Source organism: Labrus mixtus, chromosome 15, assembly GCF_963584025.1.
Source record: "Labrus mixtus chromosome 15, fLabMix1.1, whole genome shotgun sequence".
NCBI lineage: Eukaryota > Metazoa > Chordata > Actinopteri > Labriformes > Labridae > Labrus > Labrus mixtus.
Window position 1 is genome coordinate 2450627 of NC_083626.1, and position 26931 is coordinate 2477557.

The 26931-nt window shown below is 39.7% G+C and overlaps 2 protein-coding genes across 2 annotated transcripts; both read left to right on the forward strand.

Annotated features, from left to right (window-relative positions):
- The first annotated feature begins 239 nt into the window (after positions 1 to 239).
- On the forward strand, positions 240 to 5310 carry srsf6a (serine and arginine rich splicing factor 6a). The gene is made up of 6 exons (XM_061057326.1): positions 240 to 425; positions 816 to 976; positions 2593 to 2711; positions 2834 to 3036; positions 3341 to 3412; positions 3608 to 5310. Exons 1-6 carry the CDS (start codon positions 319 to 321, stop codon positions 4116 to 4118), a joined length of 1173 nt encoding a protein of 390 aa, XP_060913309.1. The 5' UTR covers positions 240 to 318; the 3' UTR covers positions 4119 to 5310.
- Positions 5311 to 5510: 200 nt separating this feature from the next.
- l3mbtl1 (L3MBTL histone methyl-lysine binding protein 1) lies at positions 5511 to 26590 on the forward strand. Its single transcript, XM_061057325.1, has 22 exons — positions 5511 to 5667; positions 6843 to 7036; positions 8956 to 9137; positions 10468 to 10597; positions 11884 to 12049; positions 13364 to 13502; positions 13708 to 13753; positions 14991 to 15079; positions 15590 to 15694; positions 15827 to 15962; positions 16419 to 16510; positions 18376 to 18527; positions 19736 to 19812; positions 21113 to 21198; positions 21734 to 21844; positions 22457 to 22598; positions 23019 to 23121; positions 23270 to 23458; positions 23579 to 23628; positions 24769 to 24926; positions 25039 to 25101; positions 25449 to 26590. Exons 2-22 carry the CDS (start codon positions 6889 to 6891, stop codon positions 25581 to 25583), a joined length of 2499 nt encoding a protein of 832 aa, XP_060913308.1. The 5' UTR covers positions 5511 to 5667; positions 6843 to 6888; the 3' UTR covers positions 25584 to 26590.
- Positions 26591 to 26931: the final 341 nt, after the last annotated feature.

The following is a 26931-nucleotide window of genomic DNA, read 5'->3' on the forward strand; positions in this document are numbered from 1 at the left end:
AGAGTCAAACTCTGTTTGTAGGTCATACTGAAATATGCGTCTTCTGCCGAGTCTACAGCACAATTAGGACACTAAACGTTTATGTCATTATATATCAACGGAATCGTATCGATATCTGCCCCGAGAAATAACATTTATATATATTTTACACACATCATGCGAGGTGCATGCAACACCCGGAAGTCTCCTACCATGTTTCGCTGTGATTGGCCTATTCTGCAACACCACTTAAGGCTTGTTGGCGATCGATGCAGCAGAGTGAACAGCAACAACAGAGGACAACCTCTTTGAAGCCGTGGTGTAGAAGAGTCGAGAGCCATGCCCCGTGTTTATATTGGACGTCTGAGCTATCATGTCCGTGAAAAGGACATACAGCGTTTTTTTAGTGGATATGGAAAGCTCATGGAAATAGATCTGAAAAATGGGTGAGTCTTTTAGGTTGGAAATGTAAACGCGGACTACTCAACCCGTCCTAGCTGACAGGGGTATTGACGGTTACAGCAATGGCACTTGGACTTACAATGTTTTAAGCAAATGTTTTTCTGCACACTCTAATAGACTCGCAAAGTTAACCCTGTGAGTTATTCTGTTGTGTTAGCACACATAGTATCTTGTTTTTCTATTTTACAACTTCTCATGTTGTGCGTGTGGCCCACGTCGCATGGCCAACATGGCGTCTTTGTGTTTGCTAAAGCTAGTGGGCCGGGCTAACGGTAACCTGCTAGTTCTCCGTGAAAGAACACTTTGTGTCGTGCAGTTGGGACAGAAGTGTCTTGAATTGGTTGTTTGATGTAATACATCTCTCCCACTTTCAGATATGGATTCGTGGAGTTCGAGGATAATCGGGATGCCGACGATGCCGTGTACGAGCTGAACGGGAAGGATCTGTGCGGGGAGCGGGTGATCGTGGAACATGCTCGGGGGCCACGGCGAGATCGAGATGGCCACAGTGGGGGTTACGGGGGTGGTGGGCGCAGTAAGTTCAGTCCATTTCTAGATGCACCCTCTCTCCCTTCCCCAAGGGGTGAGGTGTCGACTGCACATAGAGCAGTTTGTTGTTTCATGTCGGCGCATATTGACCTAATACATTTACTATTGTTTTACGGTACACGTTTACATGCAGCAGTCTTAAATCCCACATTGATCGTTAACATTGCCACCTACTTTACTACAACCCAGATGCATGCAGACTTTTTCCTATTTTAAATGCAGTGGTTTTTAAACGTGCCCCATGGAGGAGCTCCTATGAAACCAGGACAAATCTAAATTATTCTTGTTTATGAAATCCAGTTTTACATTTTATCTTGTGTGTGTGATCTTACACTTTAAAAACAGTTCTTAGTTTGACCATCATGGGTTGCTGACCTGCAGTTTGTTGCTCCTCCTTACTTGATCATGGACAGCCATTGGTTCAATACAGGGAAGGAACAGCAGTCTGCAAGCCACAGCCCTCGGAAAGCAAAACTCCAGTGTCTATGCTGGCATTAGCAACTAAAACATGAAGGAGGCCGGGCTTTCTTTCCAGGGATTGCAGCATAGTTCTCATGGGTGATAATCATTAACTTGGTGAGCCAAGTCATATGGTGGGAAATCTCAAATATGTTGTTTGCACCAGAGAAGAAAGCTTACAACACATCATCCACCACAAACCTAGCTAGTGAAGTATAAGCTCAATCACTAGGACCAGACTTAGGTTTTTATGTGAAATGTGTATTGTTAACATTGGTATATATTTTCATATTCCATATTAACAAAAGTCCTTGATGTTTCAATTTGAAAGAGTCCAGTTGCGGGCTGAGGCTGAGAGTCCATTGAGGCTAAAGATGACTGGCTAAGATGACTGCCTGTCCCGTTTGGCCTTGGCTTTCACCTTACAATGTGTGTGTGACCTTTACCCCCCTTGATCCTTGGCTGACCTAACCGGAAGCCATGATGACTTCAGCCTTTTGCCAATAGACCAGGGGCGATGGTGAGGATTGCCATTGGTTTCTATGTTGACAGCAAACATAAGTGGACCGCTCTAGTAAAGAGCTTGCAATCAAAGAAATGTTGTAAGTGAGAAAAGTTGGGAAAAAAACATTTTGGACTGAACTCCTGTCAGAAACCAATTCCTTAAGATTAGTGTATGTATCTCTTTACATGGTTCATTCTTGATTTCATCCAACAATATTCTTGACCGCAACCTATGTGGATATCCCCCTTTTGTTTGTGTTACAGGGTTCAGAGGTCATGAAAGAACATCACTGTCCATTTGTTTATGCAGCTAAAGAATCACAGTGTAATGTGCTGGAGTAAGAGGGCTTTGTATCGCTGGAAACATATGCAGTGGTGTTCTTTGCAGCAGAGAACCACTTCAGAATGTTGAACAATACAAAAAGCCCATGCAGTGGCTTGTAGAACACTTATCTGAAGCTTTGTGTTTAAAAATGGGATCAGAGGGACTCATCCCTTTTTAAATTTAATTCCCTTTTAGACATTGATGTGACATGTCTGTGACTTGTGTTTTATTTTAATGGCTCCTCAGCATGTTTTTGCACCATGGCCATTTAAGTTGTTTCTAACTTTCACGTGCTGTTTTTTTTTTTTTTAAAGGTAGTGGTTACACCAGCCGCACCCGTGCTGGCAGGGATAAATATGGACCCCCAGTCCGTACAGAGTACCGTCTCATCGTGGAGAACTTGTCTAGTCGCTGCAGCTGGCAGGACCTCAAGGTATATATTTAACCCGGACCCTTGTGTACACTTTTACCTTGTTTATACTGCTGAACTGTTCAGACATAAGTATATTCCCAGCATTGTTTAAGAGGTTTTCTTTAACACTTTGTGTTCTCAAGGACTTCATGCGTCAGGCTGGAGAGGTGACATACGCAGATGCCCACAAGGAACGTACAAATGAGGGGGTGATCGAGTTCCGTTCCCAGTCGGACATGAAGAGGGCTATCGACAAGCTGGATGGCACCGACATCAATGGGCGAAAAATTCGCCTAGTGCCGGACCGAACTCGCAAACGAAGGTCTTACTCTGGCAGCCGCTCAAGGTGAGAAAACTTTGAGTCAATGCGTCTACTTTAGCAACCACTTCTGTGTTGTTCTTTTTACGGGAATAATACAGAGGCAGTCACATGAGATTTTCTACAGGTCTCAGGAGTTCATGTGAAAATTGTCTCCTCAATCATTATTCTGACTGATTGGTCTAAACTATACAGCACCCATTTAATAAGGGATTTTGATATCAGAGGGATCAGCCAGTACCGTCTGTGTGTCACTAACACTCTTGTAGCACTAACATGTTTACAAGAAGTGGCTTTAGTTCTGTCTTAACTTTTGCGCTGTCACCCATAGATCACGTAGTCACCGCCGTTCTCGCAGCAGAAGCCGCAGGAGCTCCAGGAGTCGTTCCCGATCCAACTCCAGGTAAGATTGAGTCTAATCTTGGAGCATATTTATGTCTCTAGATCGGGTTCAGGGGATCTAATGTGTCCTGTGCCAGTTAGTTAGTGCAGTCATGCAAAGTGATGTTAAGTGTCTCGAGATAACGCTTGTTATGAATTGGTGCCATGCAAACAATGATTGATAGATTGATGTATGTGTTTCTTTTATTCGTTACAGGTCTCGTTCCCGTAGCAACAAGAGACATCATCATTCACGCTCCAGATCAGGAAGGAAGTCTCGCTCCAAGTCAGGAGAAAGCAAATCACGTTCTCGTAACCGCAGGTCCCGTTCCAACTCCCGTAAATCCAAGTCTCGTTCTCGCTCCCACAAATCACACTCGCGTTCTGCTGAACGGAAAACGCGATCTGCTGAACGGAAATCGAGATCAGCTGAACGGAAATCACGCTCAGCTGAACGCAAATCCCGTTCAAAGAGTCGCTCAAAGGTAAAGTCGGAGCGGGATTCTCGTAGTCGATCAAAGGAGATTTCCGGTGACAAGAAGTCGTGCAGTCGATCACCTTCCCCGCTTGAGAATGGGAAAGAGGAACGTGCAACCAAGTCTGCCTCCCGCTCCCCATCTCCACAGGAGGATGATCGTCGATCCAAATCAAGAGAGAGGAGGTCAGCAAGCCGCTCGAGGTCTCGCTCACGATCTCGCTCACGGTCTAGATCAGCTTCTCAGGATTAGTGGAAATGGAAAACAAATCTTTCTTTCATTGTAAGCTTGATCACTTTGCTGTACATTTTTAGCGGTGTCATCATACTGGTCTATGCTTCCTGACTTGTCTTCTTTTCCCCTTCAACTACACACTGTTCTTAAACATGCTTATAGATGACGTAGCTTGAGGATTTGCCACAGTAATAGAGGTACTTCAAATAAAATTCAAACTTAGACTTTTGTCCTCATAACTTTCCCTTATAATATACCAGAATAGTCAATGGACAGGGCTGAATGTCTCAACATTTTAGAAGTGATAACAATGACCCAAAAATGTACATGTACTATAATCAAACCTTGCAAACTGTTTATAGTGTAGGAAAAGGCATTTTTTTAGTTTACCGTAACTCCAATCAACAGATCAGGTAGATTGATACAATGTTCTAAAATGTCTATTTCAGAGCTCATCCATCAGACATTGTCTTAAACTCACCTAAAGAGCATGGTTGGAGAAAAGTAGCCTTTGATTGCAGTGTTTGAGCTATTTCCTTTTGATCTCAAGTCAGTTATTTCTTTCTCAAGGAGTTGGTCGATCTCAGTTGTCTTGCAGTGCTGTCAGCTGTTCAACTCTGATAGATAAACTTCTACTGAAGGAATGCATATTGACATGAAATATTGAAGATTTTGATCCATGTTAAAGCTAATTTCATTGTAGGTGGGCTACTATGATTTGAGTTTTAAACGTCACATGCATAGACCATGAGATCAGCATTAGTTAATAATGTTTTTGATGCCAGTGATTTTTTTTTGATTTTTTTTTTTAACATTGAGCAGGTAATCTGTTGAAGGCTGTTTGTATTTTCTGGATTTAGATTTTACTAGAGCTTCAAGCCCTCATGCAGTGTCAATTTTCTTTATTTCCTGCTTTGATCTGTGTGCAGCCTCGGGTCGCTCTCTTTTTTTTTTTCCTTATTTGAGTTGTGGGTTTTGGTAATCCTCTACTTGTATAAAATGTGCAGCTAGTACTGGCAGTTCTTCCTTCAAATCTATTTGATTTGCTTGAAAGTTTATGATAACAAACCTTTATATATACTGAGTGCATGCCCATAGTCCACGTTTTCAGGTTCATATTTTTTCTCCATGCGCCTGAGATCTCAGAAATGTCCTTTTTTATTGTATGTATAATTAAAGATCTTAATAAAACTCTTGATCTTTGATGTCACTTTGTGTGAGGAGTACAAAGACATGGACTGCACAAACGACATGACCTATATCCTACTAAATATATAATAAATTATTTTTCATTACGGATAAAAATGAACAGGATGAATGTGCCGCGGGAGCAGGCACAACCCGCTGCTTTGAATTTGCAGCGAAAAACCTTACAGCTACATCTAAAGAGGTTTATGTCGACAATTCTAATGTCCACTGTGTTGTTTCCTCAAAATCAATCATTACTGAAAGTGGAACAATTGCTCTGAAAATCTTTTGACGTTACATTTAAACCATCTAGCAGTGACTGTACAGGGGGAACGCGCATGCGCAGTCGCAGCCGAGAAGCCGCAGACGATCGGAGCTGGTAAGCCAAAATTCAGTTTCGAATTGATGTCTTTCACAACAAATTTGTCAATTTTTATTTATTCAATATTTGTTCATATAGACACCGACATATTTGAACCACATGTCTTGTAAAACCGTACAATGTTTTTGTGTGTTAAAGTGAAGTGGTTTGTCGACATGGATAGCATCTACCACAATGCTTTTCGTCAAAAAGACACTCAATTTGATAACGCTTAATTAACTTAATCCAGTTAAATATTTTACAGTCGCAGAGGTGGCCGTGCCGAGGTGAAACACAAATATATAAAATGCTTGACGTTGTTTTCAGGTTAAAAAAAGGTTTTTCATTAATTTGAGGTGCACCTGAAATGGGTTACACAGGGTACATGCTCACTAAATGGGATTTCACTGAATTTAAGACACTGTTTTTACACATTTATATGCCTCAAGGACTCTGTTCCTCCGCCATTTTAACTGAAAAGATATTTTGTGTGTATGTATTTCGCAGCCGATGCGTGAATGTGTTTGATGTTTTTTATTGGATGCAATGGATGGCTGTTAAAAAGTCATACCAGGTCATGATTGGTAATGAAGGAGGGCATTTCTGCTCTGGCATTAGTTTTTAAAGTGGGACTTCAAAAACTTTTGTAAATGTATTTTTGTCAAGTTGGGGGGAATCTCTTAGTTTTCGTTCTTTTCACATTTGTTTTATTGTTTATATTTTTTGTTTTGCCATTATATGTCTATGAGATACATTTTGGATGAAGAAAAAATTAGAACAGAGGTTCTATACTTATTCATCTCCAGAAATAGTACAACACCAAAGTTTGTTCACATCCAACATCTTTGCTTATTTGTAATGACTGTAGTGTTTTCCTACTTTTTGATTCCCAGCTGTGTATTGTATGAGTAAATCTTCTAAAAATCCTCTAAAAAGTAAAACATTTAGGCATATTTAACAACTGTTAAAAACATTTATGTATTGTCCATTAAAGGCAGAATAGAAGAACGTTAATTGCACCTGTGATTGTAAGTCCACTCTGTTTAGGTCCAGAAATAGGCCTACAAATTAGCTTTGCAGGCAGCTTTCTGTTGTGGTTGTACCTAATTTAAAATAAGAACACAAATGGGTTGTGAAAGATTTTGTGCTATAAAGCTGAAGGAAGTCTTTCTACTGTTCTCCAAACTTCCCAGTGCCCCAAAGTAAGGGAAAGGGAAAGATAAGAGTGCCACAGTGAGCATGGAGGCTCCACCTAAAGAACCTGATTGCACCCCTTTGGAACCATCCTCCTCATCCCCCAGCAAGGTTGTTCTTATCAGTGGGAGTGAGGATGTGGCCAAGAACGCTCGACCACAGACACACACCACCACAGCTTTTCTCCTGCCAGGTGAGCATTTCTCTGAGGACGGCAGCCCAGCCACATAGGTTAAGAGAAGCCATTGTTTTAGTTGAGGATGCAGGTATCCACTGTCTAAAAAAGTGTATATAAGTTCATAGCCAAACTATTTTTATTATCAGTTTCAGATCTGCATCTTTCCATCACATTCTCTGATATTATGTCCCAAACCAAAATTGTCAAATGGAGATGCTGGTGGCTGTATCCAATTTGCTGTTTCCAATTAACATGTTCTTGTTTGCATCATCATCGCAGTAATGATAATTGTAATAATAATAACATAGTTTATCGAATACACTGATATAGAATTGCATCATACCACCTTAAAAATGTCAGTGAGCGGGGCGCCCCTTATACAGAAGCTGCAGTCGTGGGCAAGTTGGGTTGCACTCCTAGCCTCAGCCCTGTGGTGAATGTCTACACCACCAGAGAAATGTGCAGAAGGAGCCGAAGAAGCCCATAGGGGCTTGTTGAGTGGCCCTCCTAATGTGAAACATGTTAAACAGAGACAAACAATTAAAGTTGTCCAAGCAAATACAATATAACTAAACAGAAAAGCTACACAATAAGGTGTAAGACAAAGAAGAAATATGTTATGTTTCTTCTTTGTGATGTTTCGTATATGACTCTGTAATTTGTTCTAACAATAAGGTCCTTGGAATCTAATAGAGGTTTGAGAAAAAGTATGGATGAAGATCATTGTCTGACCCTGTATTGTAATGTTGGGGTTTTGGAGTTGAACTGAAGTGCATTTTGAAAACAGGATGGTAGTAAGTTGTTAATAGATTGGAAACCAAAGAAACATATTTGAAACAAAAATAGAGATAATTTGTAGAGATTGGAACAAAGGAGTACAACTGCTAAATCTGTTGGAGAATGTGATCATTTTGGTTAAATGTTTTTTCAGAGAAAAAATACAGTTAAGGTTGCTTTTAAAGGTGATAGCCCAAATTCATATTTCTGTTATTAAAATGTTGGAGACAAACCTTGTTAATAGGATTTCTTCTGGCAATTGAGGGCGAAAAATAAAATGCAGGAAGATGGTCAAATAAGTTTGCAGAACAAAATAACAAGAATCCCAGAGACACAATAGGAGTTTGTAAATGTATTACCAATCAGAGTTTCATTTTTGGCAGTCATTTTTTGTTGCCTTAGTTATAAGAGGGAGGAAAGACAAGGCATTAAGATGGTCAATACGTCGGGATAATAAGTCACCCATAATATAGCTTTTTTTTTCTCTCGAAATCACGAGAGCATGATGAAAACACTCAGTAAAGCCATTTATAATGGAATTTGGTGGCCTTTAAATACAACCAACGATAACCTTGTTTCAAGAGAAAAGCTCAACAAGCTCTAAAAAGACAGCCTCAGCTTCATCTCCAACTAAAGAAACAAGATCATTGCAGAGGGAAGATCAAATGTTCTCTTTAACAAAGCGGGACACCCCACCTCCACTTCAATATGATCTAAAATAAGGATAGTGATTATAGCCATTGATAGAGATCATAGACACTTTCTGGCTATTTAGCCAAGTTTCAATAAAACCAATTGTTACAATCAATGTTAATAAGGGCAGTAGGCTACCATTTTTAAAAAGAAAGATATTTGATAGTTAAAATGAGCTTACCAGACCTCTGCAGCCCACTCTTCATCTCTGCTTGAGACAAACAGCTAAAGGCTTCATTAGTAATTACTAATGTATTACAGCAGATCGATTGATGGGTTATGGGAGTGAAAGGTGTTGTAAATTGTAAAAAAAAAACAGAAAAATACTGGTTCCTGTTAGTCAGGCTAACATGTCGACTTAATGGAACTCAGTTCAAAACATGATGAAACAGTTAAACAATTTGTGCTCACTAAGGTGAGGTCATGCAGACAGTTAAGGAATATGAATTCAACTCTCTTTTCAGCTCCTGGCCATCAGAAGATAGAGGTGACACCAGCTCTCGCAGTAGGAGAACCAGGTAAAAGAGGCAGGGCTAATGAGACGGCCGCCCCCACCCTGACAGCACAGGTAGGAGGGGCTTGTAGCATTGTCCATGTCCTAGAGTGGAAGGAGGGAATGGCCATCCTGCCCAACAGCAACCTCAAGGTAAAGCGATGTTTAAGTTTCAACGTTTGTCGTGAAAATGAAACAATTGATTACAAGTTTACGTTTCCTCTAAGCATCTTTTTCAGGACAGATTTCTAGCATTTCTTCCCTTGCTTGTCACGTTAAATAATTGTATATATCATTCTTATGGCTCAAGTGGTAAAGTCTTATTGATCTTGTGATCGCAGCTTTAGAATAACTCAAAACATTGGAAGGATCTGTTCATAAGATGAACTACAAAAACAGAACATTAAACTACTTAGTCAAATGATGATGATTAAAAGATTAGATTCCCCACTGAAGAACTGATCAGTTGTGGTTGTGGCTCAGATGGTTGAAAGGGTCAGCAAATAAATAGAAAGCTGGGAGCATAATTCCCCTGCCCCTCAGGCCTGAAAGTCAAAGTGTCCTTTGGCAAGATACTGATACTTTTTCTAATTCAGTTTCATTGGAATTAAATAATAATAATAATAATAATAATAATAATTGTAATTAATATTGTATGTGTTATGATTAGAATAGATACTGGCACCTTACATGGAAGCTTTGGGCATCAGTTTTATGGTTGAGGGTGTGAATGGGGTTATTTGCATGTAGTGTTAAACGCTTTGATTGTATTTGTAAAATACAAAAACCCAATATGGAGCCAACTTTAAAAATCCTGTTTGTTTTTCTGTTGGTTTCAGGCTAGGAACATGGAAACTACAAAAAATGCATATGTTCAAATTATTGAGGAGAAATGTCTAAATGGTCATTAAGACCATTGTGTTTTTATACATGCACAAATATATCTCCTGGGGATTTCTAGATTTTTTTTGGAGTGAGATGCATGTGTGAACAAAAACAAACAGATGTTCACGCAGACTCTACTCAGGATTTTCCTGTCAGCCGCCTCGCAAAATCTCTGTCTGAAGTCGAGGTGAGCTGAAATTATCTGAAAGATTCGATGCAAGCGAGGATTCAGGGGTTGATGACATTTATATCGTGTCACCTGTGAGCAACCTGTGAAAACTTTGTGTCCTTAATGAAGCTGCTTCAAACTCGCCAGTATGTATCTACCCCCACCATCTGACAATATAGAATCTCCTGTAACAGTAACAGATAAAATATAGATTTATAGCCAGACTTTTTTAATCAGCTGTGATGTGCATGTGTCAACAGGCAAGTCAGGAAGGTTTTAGGGGCAGCCTGTCCTTTACACTTTCAGGGATTTAGGAGCCACATGTATGATAAAGGCTCAAGACACATTTTGACAAATTGATTCATTGATGCCTTTCTGTGTGTTTGTGTTGGTGTGTGTACATGTGTGTGTTTGTGTGTGTGTGTATAGTTTTGTGTAAGTGAAGTAGGAACGCTAAGCACACTGATCACCCCAGGGACCACCAGCAGCATCACCGAACCAGCAGCCAGAACGTCTGTGAGATCCACTGACGCAGAAAGTTCTCCAGTGGGCAAGTCAGGTAGAGTCACGCTTACATAAGGTTAAAGAGACACCAGAGACTGAACACAAAATACAGTAATTCATTCAAACATTTCAATTTGCATGGACACTATTGAATACACTTTATCACGATCAATGCTCTGTTTTCAGATGTACCACATGAGCATCTCCAATTTACTCACAAAAATGTGAAAAATCTTGCTGGTGTTATAGACATCAAGTTAATTTGGCCAGGTTATTGTCTATAAATGACTTTATTGTTCTTAGAAGATTATTAGTGTGTATATAAAGCTAAAGCGAGTAATACTTACATCAGCGACACCTCTTGTTTGTGAAGAGTACGAGTCCATCTACAAACATGTCACGCAGACATCACTCAGATGTTTTGAAAAGGCAAAAGCACAATCGAATCAAAACTAATAATGTTCAAAGGGACAAATAAACTACTACCAGGAAATAGTCCAAAAAATTGTTAATTGAAACAGAAGGTGGTTACAGATTTAGGGGAGAACGTACTTTCCAAACTGTTAGTGTGCCTGCGACCGGGAAAAGTTTGTATATTTCTATTTAAACCAGAAGAGACTTAATTAAGAGTGAACTTTAATATATTTAACAAGTTTAGGAAGATAAATGTCTTTGGCGATTAGACTCCATCATACTTTTCCTTTTATGCAAATCCGTCCAAAATGGATTTGCATATTTTGGAAGTTACCGCAGTTCTCTTTTCATCTTTAGTGAAGTATTCTCCATACACACCTGAACCTCCTCTGTGCAGTGGTCAACTTGGCCCCTCACCTTCTGTCTGCATGGAAGCATCCATCTTGTTTATGCTTAATCATGTGATAAGTCGGCATCGGACATAAAGTTTCCTCACACAGCTGCAAAGTCTCTGCAACCCCTATAATGCATATTAAGTTATATTTGTATATTGTAAATAATGATACATTTAGATTTCTGATAAAGCAAACTAGTAAGTCAGAGATAATTTGTATTTTAATTCAAACATTTGAACAAGTTTGAGAAAATAAATGATTGTACAGGTTTATATCAATTAGGAAGCTGGATAATGAATCATCAATGACTTATGGGGGAGGGGTTTCCCTTCATTTGTTCCCTTGTAAATGTAATTTATTCATGGCCAAAATACATTTCAATTCAATTCTAAATGGACTGGCGTGATAAGTAAATGTCAACATAGTCCAAAAAGTAATATAAGCGCAATACAATCAGAATGCAGTAACAGCACCAACACGATATAGAAATCATTCAGTTTTTCATGTAGTTTCATTTTGTTTCTTATGTCAGATGTGTCGGCCCCTGGTGTCTCCATGAGCGCTGTGACTGTTGAGCCAGAAAGGTTGTTGATGCCAGGCAAACCTGAAGTCCAGATCGGACCAGGCCAACACAACCATGATCCACGAGCTCAAAGGACATACACAGAGGAGCTCCGCAGGGAGCCCATTACTGACAAGTAAGTGGGTAAAAACTGCCTCTCTTTTCATCCCACACATGCATCCCGACACATAGGCTTATGTTCACACTTTTCCCCTCCTTATTTCTTGTTGATTCAGTCCCATATGTGTTCATGTTTTTTTTTAATCCTGGCACTCATATGTTTCCATGTGTCGTTTCGAAGTGTTGGTACCAATCAGTTGTGTAGTCCAGTGTGTCCCCTGAATGTAAAAAATTATGGTTTAGGGTGAAACATGCACAGTATGGTGGGTGGATGGCTGTGGAGAAAAAGCGGATGTTTTGAACTGTGTGTATATGTCTTTCATTTTATTGGTCTCAGAATTTGTATCTAAATGTTTGCCATTATGAAGAAATGTAGCACACTCCTGCAATGAATGTTTAAGGCTCCAGATTTCCCCCTTATTTGGACTAACTAGCTGGCTCATAACAATCTCATAGATAGATATATATATATAGATATATATATATATCTATATATAGATATATATATATATAGATATTAGGGCTGGGCATGTTAACGCGTTATTTTCGCTAAATCTGGCGACTTTCCAAACCCCCTTGGGGACTTTTTTTGTCAACAGCTACTAGCGACAAATCTAGCGACTTTTTCTGGTGCTATTGGAGACTTTTTTGGTGTAAGAAACTGACGTGAAAGCACGTATTGCTCTGCAGTTACTGTCCTCAACGAGCAGCGGGTGCTGCCGTGAGCCCCTCCCCCTTCCTAAAGCTCTCACAGGCTGTCAGTGGAGCCTCGCACAGCAGACCCAGCTGCAGTCAGAGAGCAGACCCCCACCACTCTGCGTCCAGACTGCAACCAATGCAATAAGCTTTAGTTTTGTATTTATTTGCTTTGATTACATTGTTTAAGTTGAGAAGTACATTTACTATAAAAGTGCGCTATACACTACTTTTTAATTCATTCATTTGCGTATAACAATGCAATTAATCGTGATTAATCACAGGAACTCATGCGATTAACGCGATTAAAACTTTTAATCGTTGCCCAGCCCTAATATATATAGATAGATAGATAGGAACTTTATTAATTCCTTGGGCAGGTTCCTTCAGGAAATTCAGATTCCAGCAGCAGGTAGCACCAAAGGATAGAACAGCACACAGATACAAAAAAAACCTCAAGTTATATATTCAAATATACTGTACACAGTAGCAGCAGAATACCTGTTTGATTTCAAGCAACAAGCCAGGGAAGGCAGTTTCACAGAGACTGTGAAGTACAACAACATCTGTGCTGTGAATGACAAAGATAGATACCATGCTCAGAGAAAATAAGTTTTATCTGTCTGCACCTCAGGAGGATCATCGGGGTAGAGAAGGTGCCAGCAGGTGGGAGAATCTCCTCTCTTAACCCTGATCATCTGAAACCCATGAGGAAGAGAAAGAGGAAAGAATACCTGAGTCCCTCTGAGGAAGACTCTGACATGGAAGGCACGGTGGGACATCACTGATATTCCTTTCTGAAAGATTTAAAACAGATATTTATGAAAATGTGTGCATGAAGACTGATTTTTGAGCAAAAGTGGGTCATAAAGGTCTGGCAAACTGCTCTAAATGTTTTTTTTCCTACCAATGTCTGGTCTAATTCAGTGACTTTGTTTCCTCTGATTTTAAGTCCTGTTAATTTTCTTATGTTTGCAGGATGAGAAAATGGATGATTCTAAAGCAGACATCAGACAAATCAGAGGTTGGACTATTCCTTTTTTTCACATTTGGGGCCAGATCCACAAAAGAATTGCGCCGCTTTTGCGGGCGAAAAACCTTTGCATATGAGAGAAAAAAATAGCGTGGAATCCACAAAGCATGCAAAGGGTGAAATGCGCACAAACTTGATGCAAACTGCACTACCAAGCAGATAGCGCCCTGTGTGTGCCTGCCTCATTTGCATCAATGTAAATTAAGGAATTTTAACAAAATTGCCCCTTCCTATGCAAATAAACCTGGTTGCAGCTTAGAGTGCAGCTCTGCACAGAGCGAAGCTGCAGATGACTTTTCTCAACATTAAGATGCAAAACAAGAGCGAACTGTGCAGAACAGGACAACTCTGTGTGCATGTTAGTGCGGGCATATAATAAGTGTAAATTCTGTTGTGGATAGGGTGCTAAAACGAGGCATATTGCGGTTGCTATTTTCTGTGCAGAATCCATTCTTAGGGGATCTGGCCCTTGGTCTCGTATATCATCATCAAACACTTTTAAATGTTATTTGGCGCTTCCTTTGCTTGTTTGTTTTTTTGTGCAGTGTATTGTTTTTTTCTCCCTTCTCATTTTAAATCCAAAGGAGGATATCTTACAATGGCAAGTCATGTTTAAATAACAGGAAGAAGAATTACCTTTAAAATTAAATCAGATCTCTCTGTCACTATCAACAGATGCACATTTTATAGCACTGCTGAATTGTGTCATCAAGTGATCAGAGTACTTCATCCAGCTCTGAACATTCTCTCTGACCTATCAGTACTCTGCAAACTCTTCTGTCTGATTTTCTCCTCCTGTCTTTTCACGAGTGGATATGATGGGCAGGGAGAGTTAGCATGGAGGGGCGTGGCTCTGGGATGTCAGAGCTTATATCCTCCCTGGGGTGTGGTGGGCCTAACTTTAAGAATCACCAATGAAGGGAGAGGCCCCCTTGATAACCCTGGTGATGTCCTGGCTCTTGCTCCACATCTTTGAGTTGAGGGGGGGCCATGAAGGTCTAGTTTATGTGACATTAGAGCATACAGTAAGAGGGAGGAGGGGCTGCTACATGATTCCATTGGCTATATAATGTTTTATGTTACATTTTACTTTGAAATGGAACTTAGCTGTTCGCTGTTTCTTGAATTCTTTCTCCCTTCCTGTTTCTTTTTTAGCTTGATCTTGTATTATTACATGTCACTGTTACACATATTGCAAAAATAAACCAACTGACTACTTTTGCTGTAGCTGGAGACAGCAAGACAGAGCAGTGGACGTGGGCTCAGTATCTGGAGGAAAGAAAAGCAATTGCTGCACCTAATCAGCTTTTCCAAGAGGTATGTTTGAGTTTAATATTCAGACTGGGTTTTTTTTAGCCTGAGCTACTGCCATGAGTTCACCCAGTTTAACCATCATCTTTAACAACCATTGCAGCTCTGCTAGTAGCACAAGCACACATCTATAGCGCTGAATAGAAGGAATGTGCAGCATTGCTAAGATAGAAATGAAAATTTCATGGAGAATGTGTTTGGAGTCTAATGTAGACATATTTGTGTGTATGTGTGAGGTTGAGGGAGTTCTCAGGGTGATTCATTTAAAAGTGATTCATTTTTCTAGCAATGCAATATTTTCACAATGAGAGCTTCAATTGGAAGAGCTGTTTATCTTCTAGAATAAAAAAGGAAGAAATCAAGTTAGAAGGAGAATAATAAAAACGTTGCAATTTCCACCTGTCCATTTGCTGTGCTCTTATCTTTGTTCTCGGCCTGATTCCACCTCCTCTTACTTTATTTTACTTAATCCTCTGTGATCGTTAACAAAGCTGCTCTTTTATTTTATGTGTTAAGGCCCAGAGAGTGCCAACTGTAAAGAACGGCTTTAAACAGGGGATGAAACTGGAAGGCATCGACCCGCAGCATCCGTCCATGTACTTTGTCCTCACAGTGGCGGAGGTGAGTCAGATACTCATTAACACGATCAATGGATCTTAATGACCAGGCATATTATTAAAGATTCGTCATTCACTCCCTTCTCCAGACAGTTTTTTTGTTGTTGTTTCTCTCATGTATCATGTCATCATTCAGGTCTGTGGTTACCGGCTGCGGCTCCATTTCGACGGCTACTCTGACTGTCATGACTTCTGGGTGAATGCAAACTCCCCTGACATCCACCCTGCAGGCTGGTGTGAAAGCACGGGACATAAACTGCACACTCCCAAAGGTCAGAGGTGACAACACTGTAAAAGACCAAACAGCAAAAAGAAGAATGGACAGAAATACCTTTCCCACACTTAACTTATGTTCAAACAACAAGTTGATACCTTTTCTATAAATCTGTAGATCCATAAATGACAGAAGTGAGTTAATTTTAGCACAATGACTTAGAACTGTTACTCTGACTTAGTCCAAAGGTCTGCATTTAGTCAACCAGAAGGAAGGAGCCACATGTCTTTTGTTTTTAAGACAAGGTGTCAAATATTGAGTTTAAGGTACTTTTAGGTGGATTGAGTCATTTTAGAGCCACACTAGTTGTTATCACTCTTACTGTAACTGTATACTGGGCCAAACATCTGCTGGCTTTAGGTCAATATGAAGTCAAATCTTGGAGAAGAAGCCGTGTGTCTCTCCCAGAATTTTGAAATATTCTCTTCCTTGTGCATTTCTGTCTTTTCTGCAGGTTGTAAAGAGGAGGAGTTCACCTGGACCAACTACCTGAAAATGACTAAAGCACAAGTGGCACCCAAAGAACTCTTTTCCAGTCCTGGGAGGGTAACCTTCTATATATAATATAGGGCAGTGGTATTATCGACAAGTGTGAGTGCTTCTTATTGAGAAGCAGTTCCTTTTTTTTTAAAAGATATTTTTTGGGCCTTTTTGCCTTCATTAGATAGGACAGCTGAGGAGAGGCAGGAAATGTTGGGTGGAGAGAGTCGGGGATGGCAAAGGGCTGAGGTCGGATTCGAACCCATGGCCGCGGCGATGAGGACTATAGCCTTTGCAAATGGGGCCCGCGTTCTTTCTAAAACATACACACATTTTACGTCCTTCTCAAAGCATTTTGGGTGGGAGTCCACTAAGCGGATTGTAGCCGCTATAAGTAGCTTCAATTGTGCTCGTTATCTGCTCCATCTTAAGGTCAATTCACCAAGCATATTGTCCTAATGATGTTAGAGCACACACGCTCATGAAGTTGTCCTGCTCTGTGCAGATTACTCCTTTTTTTGCGTCTGATTGTGGAGATGAGCCACATAGAGATGATGAGCCGGGAGGGGAGGGGAGGGGACACTTTTTTTTACCAGTTTGTAGTGAAGTCAAGTCTTCACAGATGTGATACAAACTTTAACTATTTACAACAAAGATTGATTGAACTAAGTCTCCATCCCATTAACAAGCCAGTGAGAGCAGCCGATCAAAAAAACAACAACAACCCTCTTGTCTCCCTTTTGAATAACTCACCCGATCGTCTCCACACACATTTTTTTTTCCCGGGTTGAGCCGCCGACAGCCTTGGACTGATTTAACCCCTGACTATATAAGTAACAGTAATGTAAAGGTAAGATTAACAGACTTTATTTACAGATAAAGGTGGAATTGATGTCCTGATCACTGGAAAGTTTGTGCGTGTCATCCCTTATAAAAACTGGGGTGCATTTACCACCTCCTCTCAGCAGACGGTAATTCTTTCACTCTTACTGTGCGTGGCTATTTCTCGTTGTTTGTGAATGACAAGTCTTTTGTAACAAGGTACTTATGCACAGAAAGGTGTCAGTTTTTAATGCATAATGGGTCTTTTCAATATGCTTTCTTGCTTTGCAGCCCAGTTGGCGCTGCATTTAACCCTTTGCTTGTGCTTTGAGAAGCAGCCGCAAAAGCTGCACAATCCTTTCGTGAATTAGGCCCTTTCACTTTTTGCAGATTGTAATAGTTCAAAAACAGTGCCGATATAAAATAAATGTTAAGACATTTATAGGGCTGGGAATCTTTGGGTGTCTCACGATTCGATTTCGACACTTTCACAGTCTATTTTTGATTTAGTACATACTGCAGGATCTACTCCAGTCATCTGTGAGACTGGATGAATTTCTTGCTGCTCAATTTGTAATTTCTACTCAGTTAAAGCGCTAGCCTTAGCAATTAGCAGGGAGTGGAGTGGGATTTTCTGAATTTATGAATGGAATTAAATCTTAGAAGAGAAGAATCTTGATTTTTTTTAAATTTATTATTATTATTTTTTTTACATAAATCGATTTTTTCCCCCACCTCTAGACATTTACCATAATCATAGCTGCAACCTGCATCGCTTCATCAGTGTGCCTGTGTCCTAATTCTTTTTTTAAAAATTAATATTTCATGTCAGGACATTGTGGGGTTGATCCTGACTTCCTGCAGCAACCAAATCTTGAACACTTTCAAAGCTTCATCTTCAGTATGACATACTGTTGTTATCTGGTCCTATTTCGATGATTACTGAGTTAATAAACAAATGTTGGAACAAAGGCACGCTGTACATCTGAAGAGCACTCAGCTTCTGTGTAAATGTCACATCATTTTATAAGCTTGTCCACAGCTCTGTCTGACTCTACTTTGTTGTGTGCACTTGTCCTGTAATTTGTGATGCTCTGCTTTGTGTATAGATCGACGTGGAGTGCGGTTTCGAGATAGGAATGAAGCTAGAAGCCGTAGACCGCATGAACCCTTCCCTCATCTGTGTAGCAACCGTGACTGATGTGGTCGACGACCGTTTCCTGGTTCATTTCGACAACTGGGATGATACATATGACTACTGGTGAGCCTCAAACAAAGTGGGGGTGATAGGGCTTTATGAAAGGAATGAATAAGGCATTATCAATCAACTGGGACCAGAGCTGCTACCAATAAATTGTGGTTTGTGATAGAGTGATAAAGTTTAAATAAAATAAAAAATCAAGGCCGGATTCATAAAATGTTCTCAAACATTTTTTTAAACTCATTTTTGTCTTATTATTGAATGTCAATGTCCTCTTAGGTTTAGAAACTTCTACCAGTGGTTCTTCAACCCCGAGGTCTAATCAGCCTGTTTTGAAATCATCTACGTGTTTAATAGTTAAATCTGTTAACACCAACTGTGTTGTGTTTGCTCTTTTGGTTAGGCTTGATTGGGCTGGCTTATGTGTTGATTAAACTCCATACAAGACAAATAGAGAGAGACAGCTCAAAAAGTAGAACACATTTCTTGCAGACTCAATCAATATTTCTTTGTGATTTTTTTTTTGCACAAACCAGGGGTACTTGATACAAAACATCACTCCCTCTAGTGTGATATTGCTTTTTTTTAGCAATTGATTTATCCATTTGTCCTAACCAATGGTTTCAGAGAGTTAGTGAGTGTGTTCTTCCCCTGATCAATCATGCAGTGAAAGCAGCTCAGACTGATGCATGAGCTGATCCATGTTCCTTTCATAGATTATTAAGATAACCCAAAAAAATAAATTTTATTATAAATATGAATGCAGCTGTTTGATGTCTCATTTTCTTTATATCCTCACATTTTTTTATTGATAATGCCGCTTATTTTGATGAATATTGATAATCATACATTTTTCAGTTATTTCTAAGTGAGCTCAAAATGTAATTTCCCACATAAGTCCATGTTTCTCTGTTGAAACAAGACGACAATCACAAAAACACTCCAATCAATGAGTTACCTGACTATCTGTAGAACAAACTATAACCCCAATAGAACTAACTTTGAGGCTACATAAACCAAATGAAGTAAAAGCTGTTGACACTAACTAGCTCAGCAGAGCCTAATACTTCACAGTAACTGATTTTATATATGATAGTTAAAATCCTGAAATGAGCATTAGAGATATCTGAAGTTATAATGTTTGAGCATCAAGGTAAGCAGCTCTAAAAACTGTACATCTGAATCTTCTGTTGTTACGGCACATCAGAATAAACATTCAAATAAATAAAGTAATGGTGAGTGTTTTTGTTGTCTGTCAAAATCTCCAGGTGTGATTCCAGCAGTCCATTTATTCACCCTATTGGTTGGTGCCAAGAAAGGAACCTCCCACTAACGCCACCGCAAGGTAACGTATGTGTTCCCTTGTCATCATTCATTCAATAAAACAACAACAGTTATGTCACTGAAAATCAAAATCAACCAAAACCATCTTTTATCTGCCAGGTAAATTCACATACAGGGAATGTGACTTAGATTGTACAGACACACAAAGACAGGCCCGACTCAGTAAACATTAAGAACATCAAACTGCTATTATTTGTAAAACTGCTCTTGAGAAGTGAACATAGATAAATATATGAAAAATAAATCAAAACCTGTGACACACTGGTTCATGTCTGATGAAGGGCGAGGCCCCGAGACGTTACAGGTGGTAACTTCCATTAGATTACATTTAATTGGAGCAGCTTCTGGTGTGCGGACTATTTTACTACCTTTGGATATTTTTTTGTTCAGCATCTCGTAGTTAAGTTTTCAGATGTGTGTCCTGTTTGATATTTTAACACTGAAAATAACTGTATTGTGCTTACTGTATTTTAAGCACAATAAAATACAGTAAAGTTATTTTCAGTGTGCCACAGAGTTTTTAGTTTTCATGGTATGTTCCTGCAACTGTGTGCACCTGAGATGTATAGGCTGTGCACCCTGTTGGTCATATATATAAATATATGTTAAGAATAATAATATAAATATAAACATTATGTATGAAACAATAAAAGCAGTAGCACTTGAAGAAAGGAAAACAACAAGATATTAGTGCAGTGGTGAGGAGTACCAAGGAGGTTTAATATGTTAACTTACCTAGAAAGAGGTTGCTTTAGATACATTACATAGGTGGATAATGAAGTTTACAGGATGTGTGGGATGAATTGATTGCCCTCTAATCTTGAAAATATGTCTGCCCGTTTATGCCTTTTTACCTTTTGTTCCTGAAATGTTTATAAAAATGTTTTGTTTTAGGGCGCCTGTGGTCTAGTGGTTAGTGCGCGTGCCCCATGTACCGAGGCTGTAGTCCTTCAGGTAGGAGGCCTGGGTTCGAATACGACCTGTGGCTGTTTCCCCGGGCTCTCCATCGCTGATTTATCTATCTCCACTGTCCTATCTCTAAAATAAAGGCTTAAAAATGTTTCGTTTTTTCTAAAGGGAATACAGTCCACACTGTAAAAGTACTGTATATAGACATGTGATACATAAAATTAACATTTTAAATGAATTATACAGCTAGAAACATAATTCAATATTTCACTTACAAAGAATATTGGGAAATCTTTGAGTTAACCAATAAATAATGCACATGTAGGGGATCATTTTTAACATTATATTCCCACTCAGTGATGTTATTTTTCCCATTTCTTTTACTGCATTAGATTATCCAGACCAGAGCCAGTTTTCCTGGTCTCGCTACATGGAAGAGACAGGTTCCAAGGCAGTGGCAGCTGAAGCCTTCAAAGTGGTGAGAGCAAACAATAGATGTACTATTTTTAGTTAAACTGTGTAGGAAGGCAGAGTATTACCTGCTTTGGGCGACTTGTTTAATTGTAGAATTGGCCAGCACCGTTCACTTGCGGAAAACAGCCGAGGAAAATTAGTAAAGTGAAAGAAAATGTCAGAGAAATGTAAAATAATAAAGATGCAAGGTTTATTTTACAAATAAAGACAAATCAATTTTTTAAGTATGTCAATAATGGCATTAAAGGTCAGGGATCTTTAAGAGATCTACAGTTGTAATCTAAGCACATTGACTTTTTAATTTTATTACAAATACTGTATCATAAGCACAGATCTCTAAAGCTCCCTACGTTTAAATCTGTGATAAAAGGACAAACTACCAAAAAATGTAGTTAAGAAACATATCAATGATATACTTTTATCTTTGATGCATTTGAAGCCAACGCTTTATGGACAGTGTGTTTGATACTTTTGTTTGTTTTGCTGAATGTAGAAGTTATTGTAATATCTAGACACCCTCTCCTGTCTCCTGTCTCCAGCGTGCAGCCCACAGCTTCCATCCTCAGATGAAACTGGAGGCCGTGGACAAGAGGAGTCCTGGTCTGATCAGAGTGGCTACAGTGGAGGAGGTCGACACTCATCGCGTTAAGGTCTCTAACGGCTCTGTGTGTGTGCTTGCTGCTCGGGGTTCATGAATAATTAAGTGCTGAATAAATGAGCATATAAAGTTCAGATCCTGAAGCTCTCTCAGGTCCATTAAAGCTTCAGGAAGTTGTTTCTTAGGGCCTAAACAAGTGGTTCTCAAACTTTTTCTGTCAAGGGGGGCTTGGAGGAGGAAAAATGATCAGGCCCATGTGTATATAAAAAAGTAACACAAGTGGGGGGGTGGGGTGGGGGGGGGGTTCAATCTTTGAGAATTATTTCTTCAAGGACTTAAAAAGAAGAACTTTGTCCAAAGACACAAATTAAACTGCAAACAAATTAAAATGTGCCACATAAAATACACAGAAAGCTGCTATCAGCCCAATCCTGCCTCTGACATAGCAAGGAGCCAATCATAGTGAAAACCACTGGCCATAACTAATGCTTTGATACCATACGATACACTTTATTGCCCCCTTTGAGAAATTAGTGATTTTGTTTTGTTGTTCTTGTATCGTGTATATCTTTATAACCAACAATGGATTGTATAATTTGAGTTCAATGTGTGAGTTGTATTTCATGCTACATGTATCATAGCTCTAACTCTACTCTTTCTAAAGGTGCATTATGATGGCTGGAGCCATGTCTATGATGAATGGATGGACTCCGATCACCCTGACATTCACCCAGCCAGCTGGTGTGAGGCAACTGGTCACCCACTGAAGGTTCCCCCGCGTGAAACCAAAATACAACAACCACACGGTAGAAACCAACACACTTTACTCTGTTTATTACTTCTGTCTATGTTCAAAGTCAGACTTTATGCAAAGTCATTCTTGACTATCAAACAGTAATGCAATTTCATTAATTAATTAAATTGCCATTGCACAACATTAAGTAATCTTTTTCACTTTTTCAAAGCTATATTTCATGTGTGTGGATAATTTTTATTTATCATAATGTTCTTCTGTAAACTTGTTAATAATTGACACCTGGGGTTTTTTACTGCTATGCCAGGAAAAATGTGTGAATTGTAAAAAAGGCTTCTTGGCATTTACACCCATTGTTAGCTGCAGTAATAAGCTCCCCCTTTACTGCAGCATTGCAAGAGCATTTGTAAAACATCACTTGTTGTCCTCTGTCCAAAGTGAGGGTTCATCAGTCATTTTTAAATGTACGTAGTGGTGAGGGAGCCTCCTGCTACAGGCCAGTCCACCTACCCCTCCTCTGTTCCTTGTAAACCAATCAGCCACCCCAAAACCAACAAGTACAGCTTCCACAACAGGTCAGTACATTTAACTTGAATATCAGGTCACTCAATCAATGTATCTTTTTTTACCAGGGTAAACAAATTAAACACTGATGCTTAATTTCAGTTTGTCAATTATGAAATCCCCCATAAAATGCTCTGGTGCACTCTTTCTTCAAAACAGGAAGTGTCCGACCCCTGGGTGTGATGGTTCAGGCCATGTGACCGGCCGTTTCACAGCTCATCATTGTATATCTGGCTGCCCCTTGGCTGAGCGCAACCAGGGTAGGCTGAAGGCTGAACTGTCTGACTCAGAGTGCAAGAGGAACCTCTTCTTTGGACAACGGACCAAGAAAACCCACTACCGTGGCAGGTAAAAGTGTGTGTGTGTGTGTGTGTGTGTGTGTGTGTGGGGGGGGGGGGGGGGGGGGGTGTGTGCCTACATGCATCAATGTTTGCTTTTTTCTCACATTACCTTGACTCTGTTTTTTAGGATTGGCCGTCCTCCCAAATACAGGAAGAACCAACAGAGAGACTACCAGAGTGAGTTTTCTAAAAGTTTTCATTTGCATCCTCAGGGATTCAAAAAAATGGTGGCACTTGCCTAAAGGAGATTTATTTAAAGCACTCATGTCAGTTGCATGTGTAGATGTTGTCTTAAGCCAATTTAACATATTATGCACTCCTGAACATTTCAGCAAAATTTCAGTCAAGAGGCCTCTGAAATCTTCCTGAGTTGCTTGTTCACACATACAACTCACAGGTGGAGGCTATCCCTGTGCAACGGGATGTGGACTAGGGGTCTCAGGAGGCAGGTGAAAAAAGCTACAGCAACCTTTTTAGTATGAAGATAAAGTTACTAAATTCTTCATACTACAAATGTTGCTGGAGCTTTTCGACCTCTTCAAGCCTTTCACTCTTCATTAACCTTTGTAGTTCCTGAATTTGTGCCAGAAAACCCTACTCTGGTCTCGGGAGGAAGTAAAAGAACAGCACAGAAGTAGCAGAGGAAGCAACAAAGTCAGATGCCATGATGATAATGTTTGACTTTATATGGATGATACATATAGATCACCATAATCACAATATGAACTAAAGAGCAGAGACATTCTGAAGCAGTCATTAACCTGCACAGTTACTGCACCAGTTGCACACATACAGTCTATGGCCTGGCACGCTGGAAGGATCTAAACATCATCATACCTCCCGCTTGCTCGTGGTGAAATATCCTTAATATTTTCCCGCTTGGTTCTCACATTGGCTTACACAGACTTTGCGTGGACAAAAAAATATTTCATGGGGCTGGCATGGCTGTTCAGTAGTCAGGAGTTTTGTGCATGTGTGAAAGATGCATGTTTAAGTGAGTACTGATCCTTAAATCATTCCTAAAACAGTAGCAGGAACAGATATCCAAGATATCTTTCTGCATTACTTGAAAAAGTTATGACTGTGATGGTCATATAGCAGGCTGTTCTGAAAGATGGAGTTTTGTATCTTCCCCAAGATCAAGCAAACATCACACATTTTTTACATTTTGAGTTCCTTGACAAGAAAATGCTAAAGATATAAATTTAAAGTTATGAGCCCTTAACATAACAGACACAGATTGAAATATTTTTCGGAGTCATCCTAGATCAACAACAGTTAATGCAGGCCTGTTTGTTTCTCTGTCTTTGTCGTCAGATCTGTCCTCAGAGGGTATGTATCCCTCACTCTTCATGTCAGCTTTAAGCGGCCAGTCAGACAGGACTCTCTCACTTTGCTGGGAGCAGCACTGTAAGCTGCTTCCAGGTGTACAGGGCATTCATGCCAGCCAGGTGGCAGGATGGGACATTGAAGAGGTGAGCTAACTCTCATCTCATCATTTACAAAAAAAAACAATTTTCCTTCTTCTGTTGTTTTTAAATTTGCTTATATTTTGGATTTACTGTTGTGTTCTGTGCTGTTCATCAGGTATTCAGGTTTGTCCAGAATCTAATTGGCTGTGAAGAACAGGCTCGTCTCTTCAAAGAAGAGGTAAGAAATGTATAGTCATTCATCAGGACAATGAAAACAACGGTCGGAATAGCATTTCAGTGGGATGGGTCAACTTGTTTGCCGATGTTTACCTTTTCACTGATGACATCCTGCTGTCGTTAGCTTGTCATTAGGAATTGTATTTGCCCATACTTAAACCCGATTTTTACTTTTGACCTCTATTGCTAGTAGTAGAGGTAACTACTACTACAAAAAGTAGTTAAAGTATTGATGGTTCTTTGTCCACTCCCTAAGAATACCCATGCCATGCAATACAAACTTTTTTTCACCTGTATCCTCCTCAGTGTCAAATTATATCACCACTGGTTTTATCTGCATCTGCCTAGATGATCGACGGGGAGGCCTTCTTGCTGCTGACCCAGACCGACATTGTGAAGATCATGAGCATCAAACTAGGCCCAGCCCTAAAGATCTCCAACGCCATCCTCATGTTCAAGAGCACAGATGAGGGACTCAAGTGATCCCACCCTTCATCACTGAGGCCATTGAGCAGCCAGTCATCGTGTGCCAAATTCATACTGTTGCAGGAAAACGGCCCTGACTCCTTTTTTTCATGTGTTTGATGTCCTTTACCCATCAGAGAGAGAGGGGGGGGGGGGGGGGCAATGAGATAGGGGTAAGAAAATATATAACAGAGGTTGGAAGAAGAAGGGAAATTAAAATCTATAAATATGGAACATTATAGAAGATATGGAGATTCATTTTTTATATATATTTATATACACATTTTCACACACACACACACATATTGGTATAGAGAGTAGATTGGAGGACGGAAGAGGTAGTTTTGACAACTGATGACTGGAGTTCTGTCTGAGTATGATCATAACTCTCCTCTGCCAATCTGTGTAGATGCTCATATGTCATTATTTATCCAATACCTGTATATTAAAAGCCCCACTGAAGATTAGGTAAGTAAAGAAAAAAAACGTTACAAAAAAAGGGATCAAAACTCATCCGAGGTTTTAACACAGATTTAATTAATCTGTTTGGTTCCTTCTTCTGGGTCTCCTTCTAAAGACATGTCATTTTGGATCAGCTCACATCTACATGGGTGAAACAAATACTATGTATATTTCTCCTTCCTGAACTAAAATCATTGTTATTGATACAAGGCTTGGCATAGGTCAGTATGAACTTAACCCAACACCTTGTAAAGAGAGACTTGAGATATCTTTTGGAAAAGTGTTTATACATAAACAAATGTTCAGGACTACCATACCCAGATTCAGATCAAAGGTCACACATTATTAACTTTTTAACAAGTTTAGATAAATCTCAGAGCTCCCCAAAACACGTCTGTGTAATTCCTTGCTAAAAATCCACTCTGATCCTGTATTTGATCATGCCTATTAACCCCTCTATTTCAGCCCTGCTCAGAACAGGCTGTTTCTGTGTCTGTACCTTTAAATATGTAAATGAGCTGTGTCAGACCACGCCCCTCTCTGGAAGGGGATGTGGCTTGGGCTATTTTACACCATTACGCTCTATTGTTTACAATAGCAGAACAAACACCTAGCTGTGGGAGTGTCACCCACCTGGGGGAGGGGTTACTGCCCTTTGTGATGTCACAAAGGGAAAATCTTTAAACGGCCTGTTTGTGCACACATTTTCTGAAAAGTGGAGCAGGCAGAAGACAGACAGAATGGACTTTTCTCATAATTGGGGGGTTGGTAGACGGACTGGAGACACATAATAGTGTTATAAAAAAGTTTATTTTGAATAATATGTGACCTTTAATCCAACAGTTGGAAAGCTTCTTATTGCAGATATAACATTAAATTGACTGATGAATATATGAGTGTTATC

Coding starts and splice junctions, on each gene's coding strand:
- srsf6a (XM_061057326.1), top strand. CDS start 319: ATGCCCCGTGTTTATATTGGACGTCTGAGCTATCATGTCCGTGAAAAG. Junction 977..2,592: donor TTACGGGGGTGGTGGGCGCA/GTAAGTTCAGTC, acceptor TTTTTTTTAAAG/GTAGTGGTTACACCAGCCGC. Junction 2,712..2,833: donor GCAGCTGGCAGGACCTCAAG/GTATATATTTAA, acceptor TGTGTTCTCAAG/GACTTCATGCGTCAGGCTGG.
- l3mbtl1 (XM_061057325.1), top strand. CDS start 6,889: ATGGAGGCTCCACCTAAAGAACCTGATTGCACCCCTTTGGAACCATCC. Junction 15,080..15,589: donor CTAATCAGCTTTTCCAAGAG/GTATGTTTGAGT, acceptor TTATGTGTTAAG/GCCCAGAGAGTGCCAACTGT. Junction 23,459..23,578: donor AAAACCCACTACCGTGGCAG/GTAAAAGTGTGT, acceptor TCTGTTTTTTAG/GATTGGCCGTCCTCCCAAAT.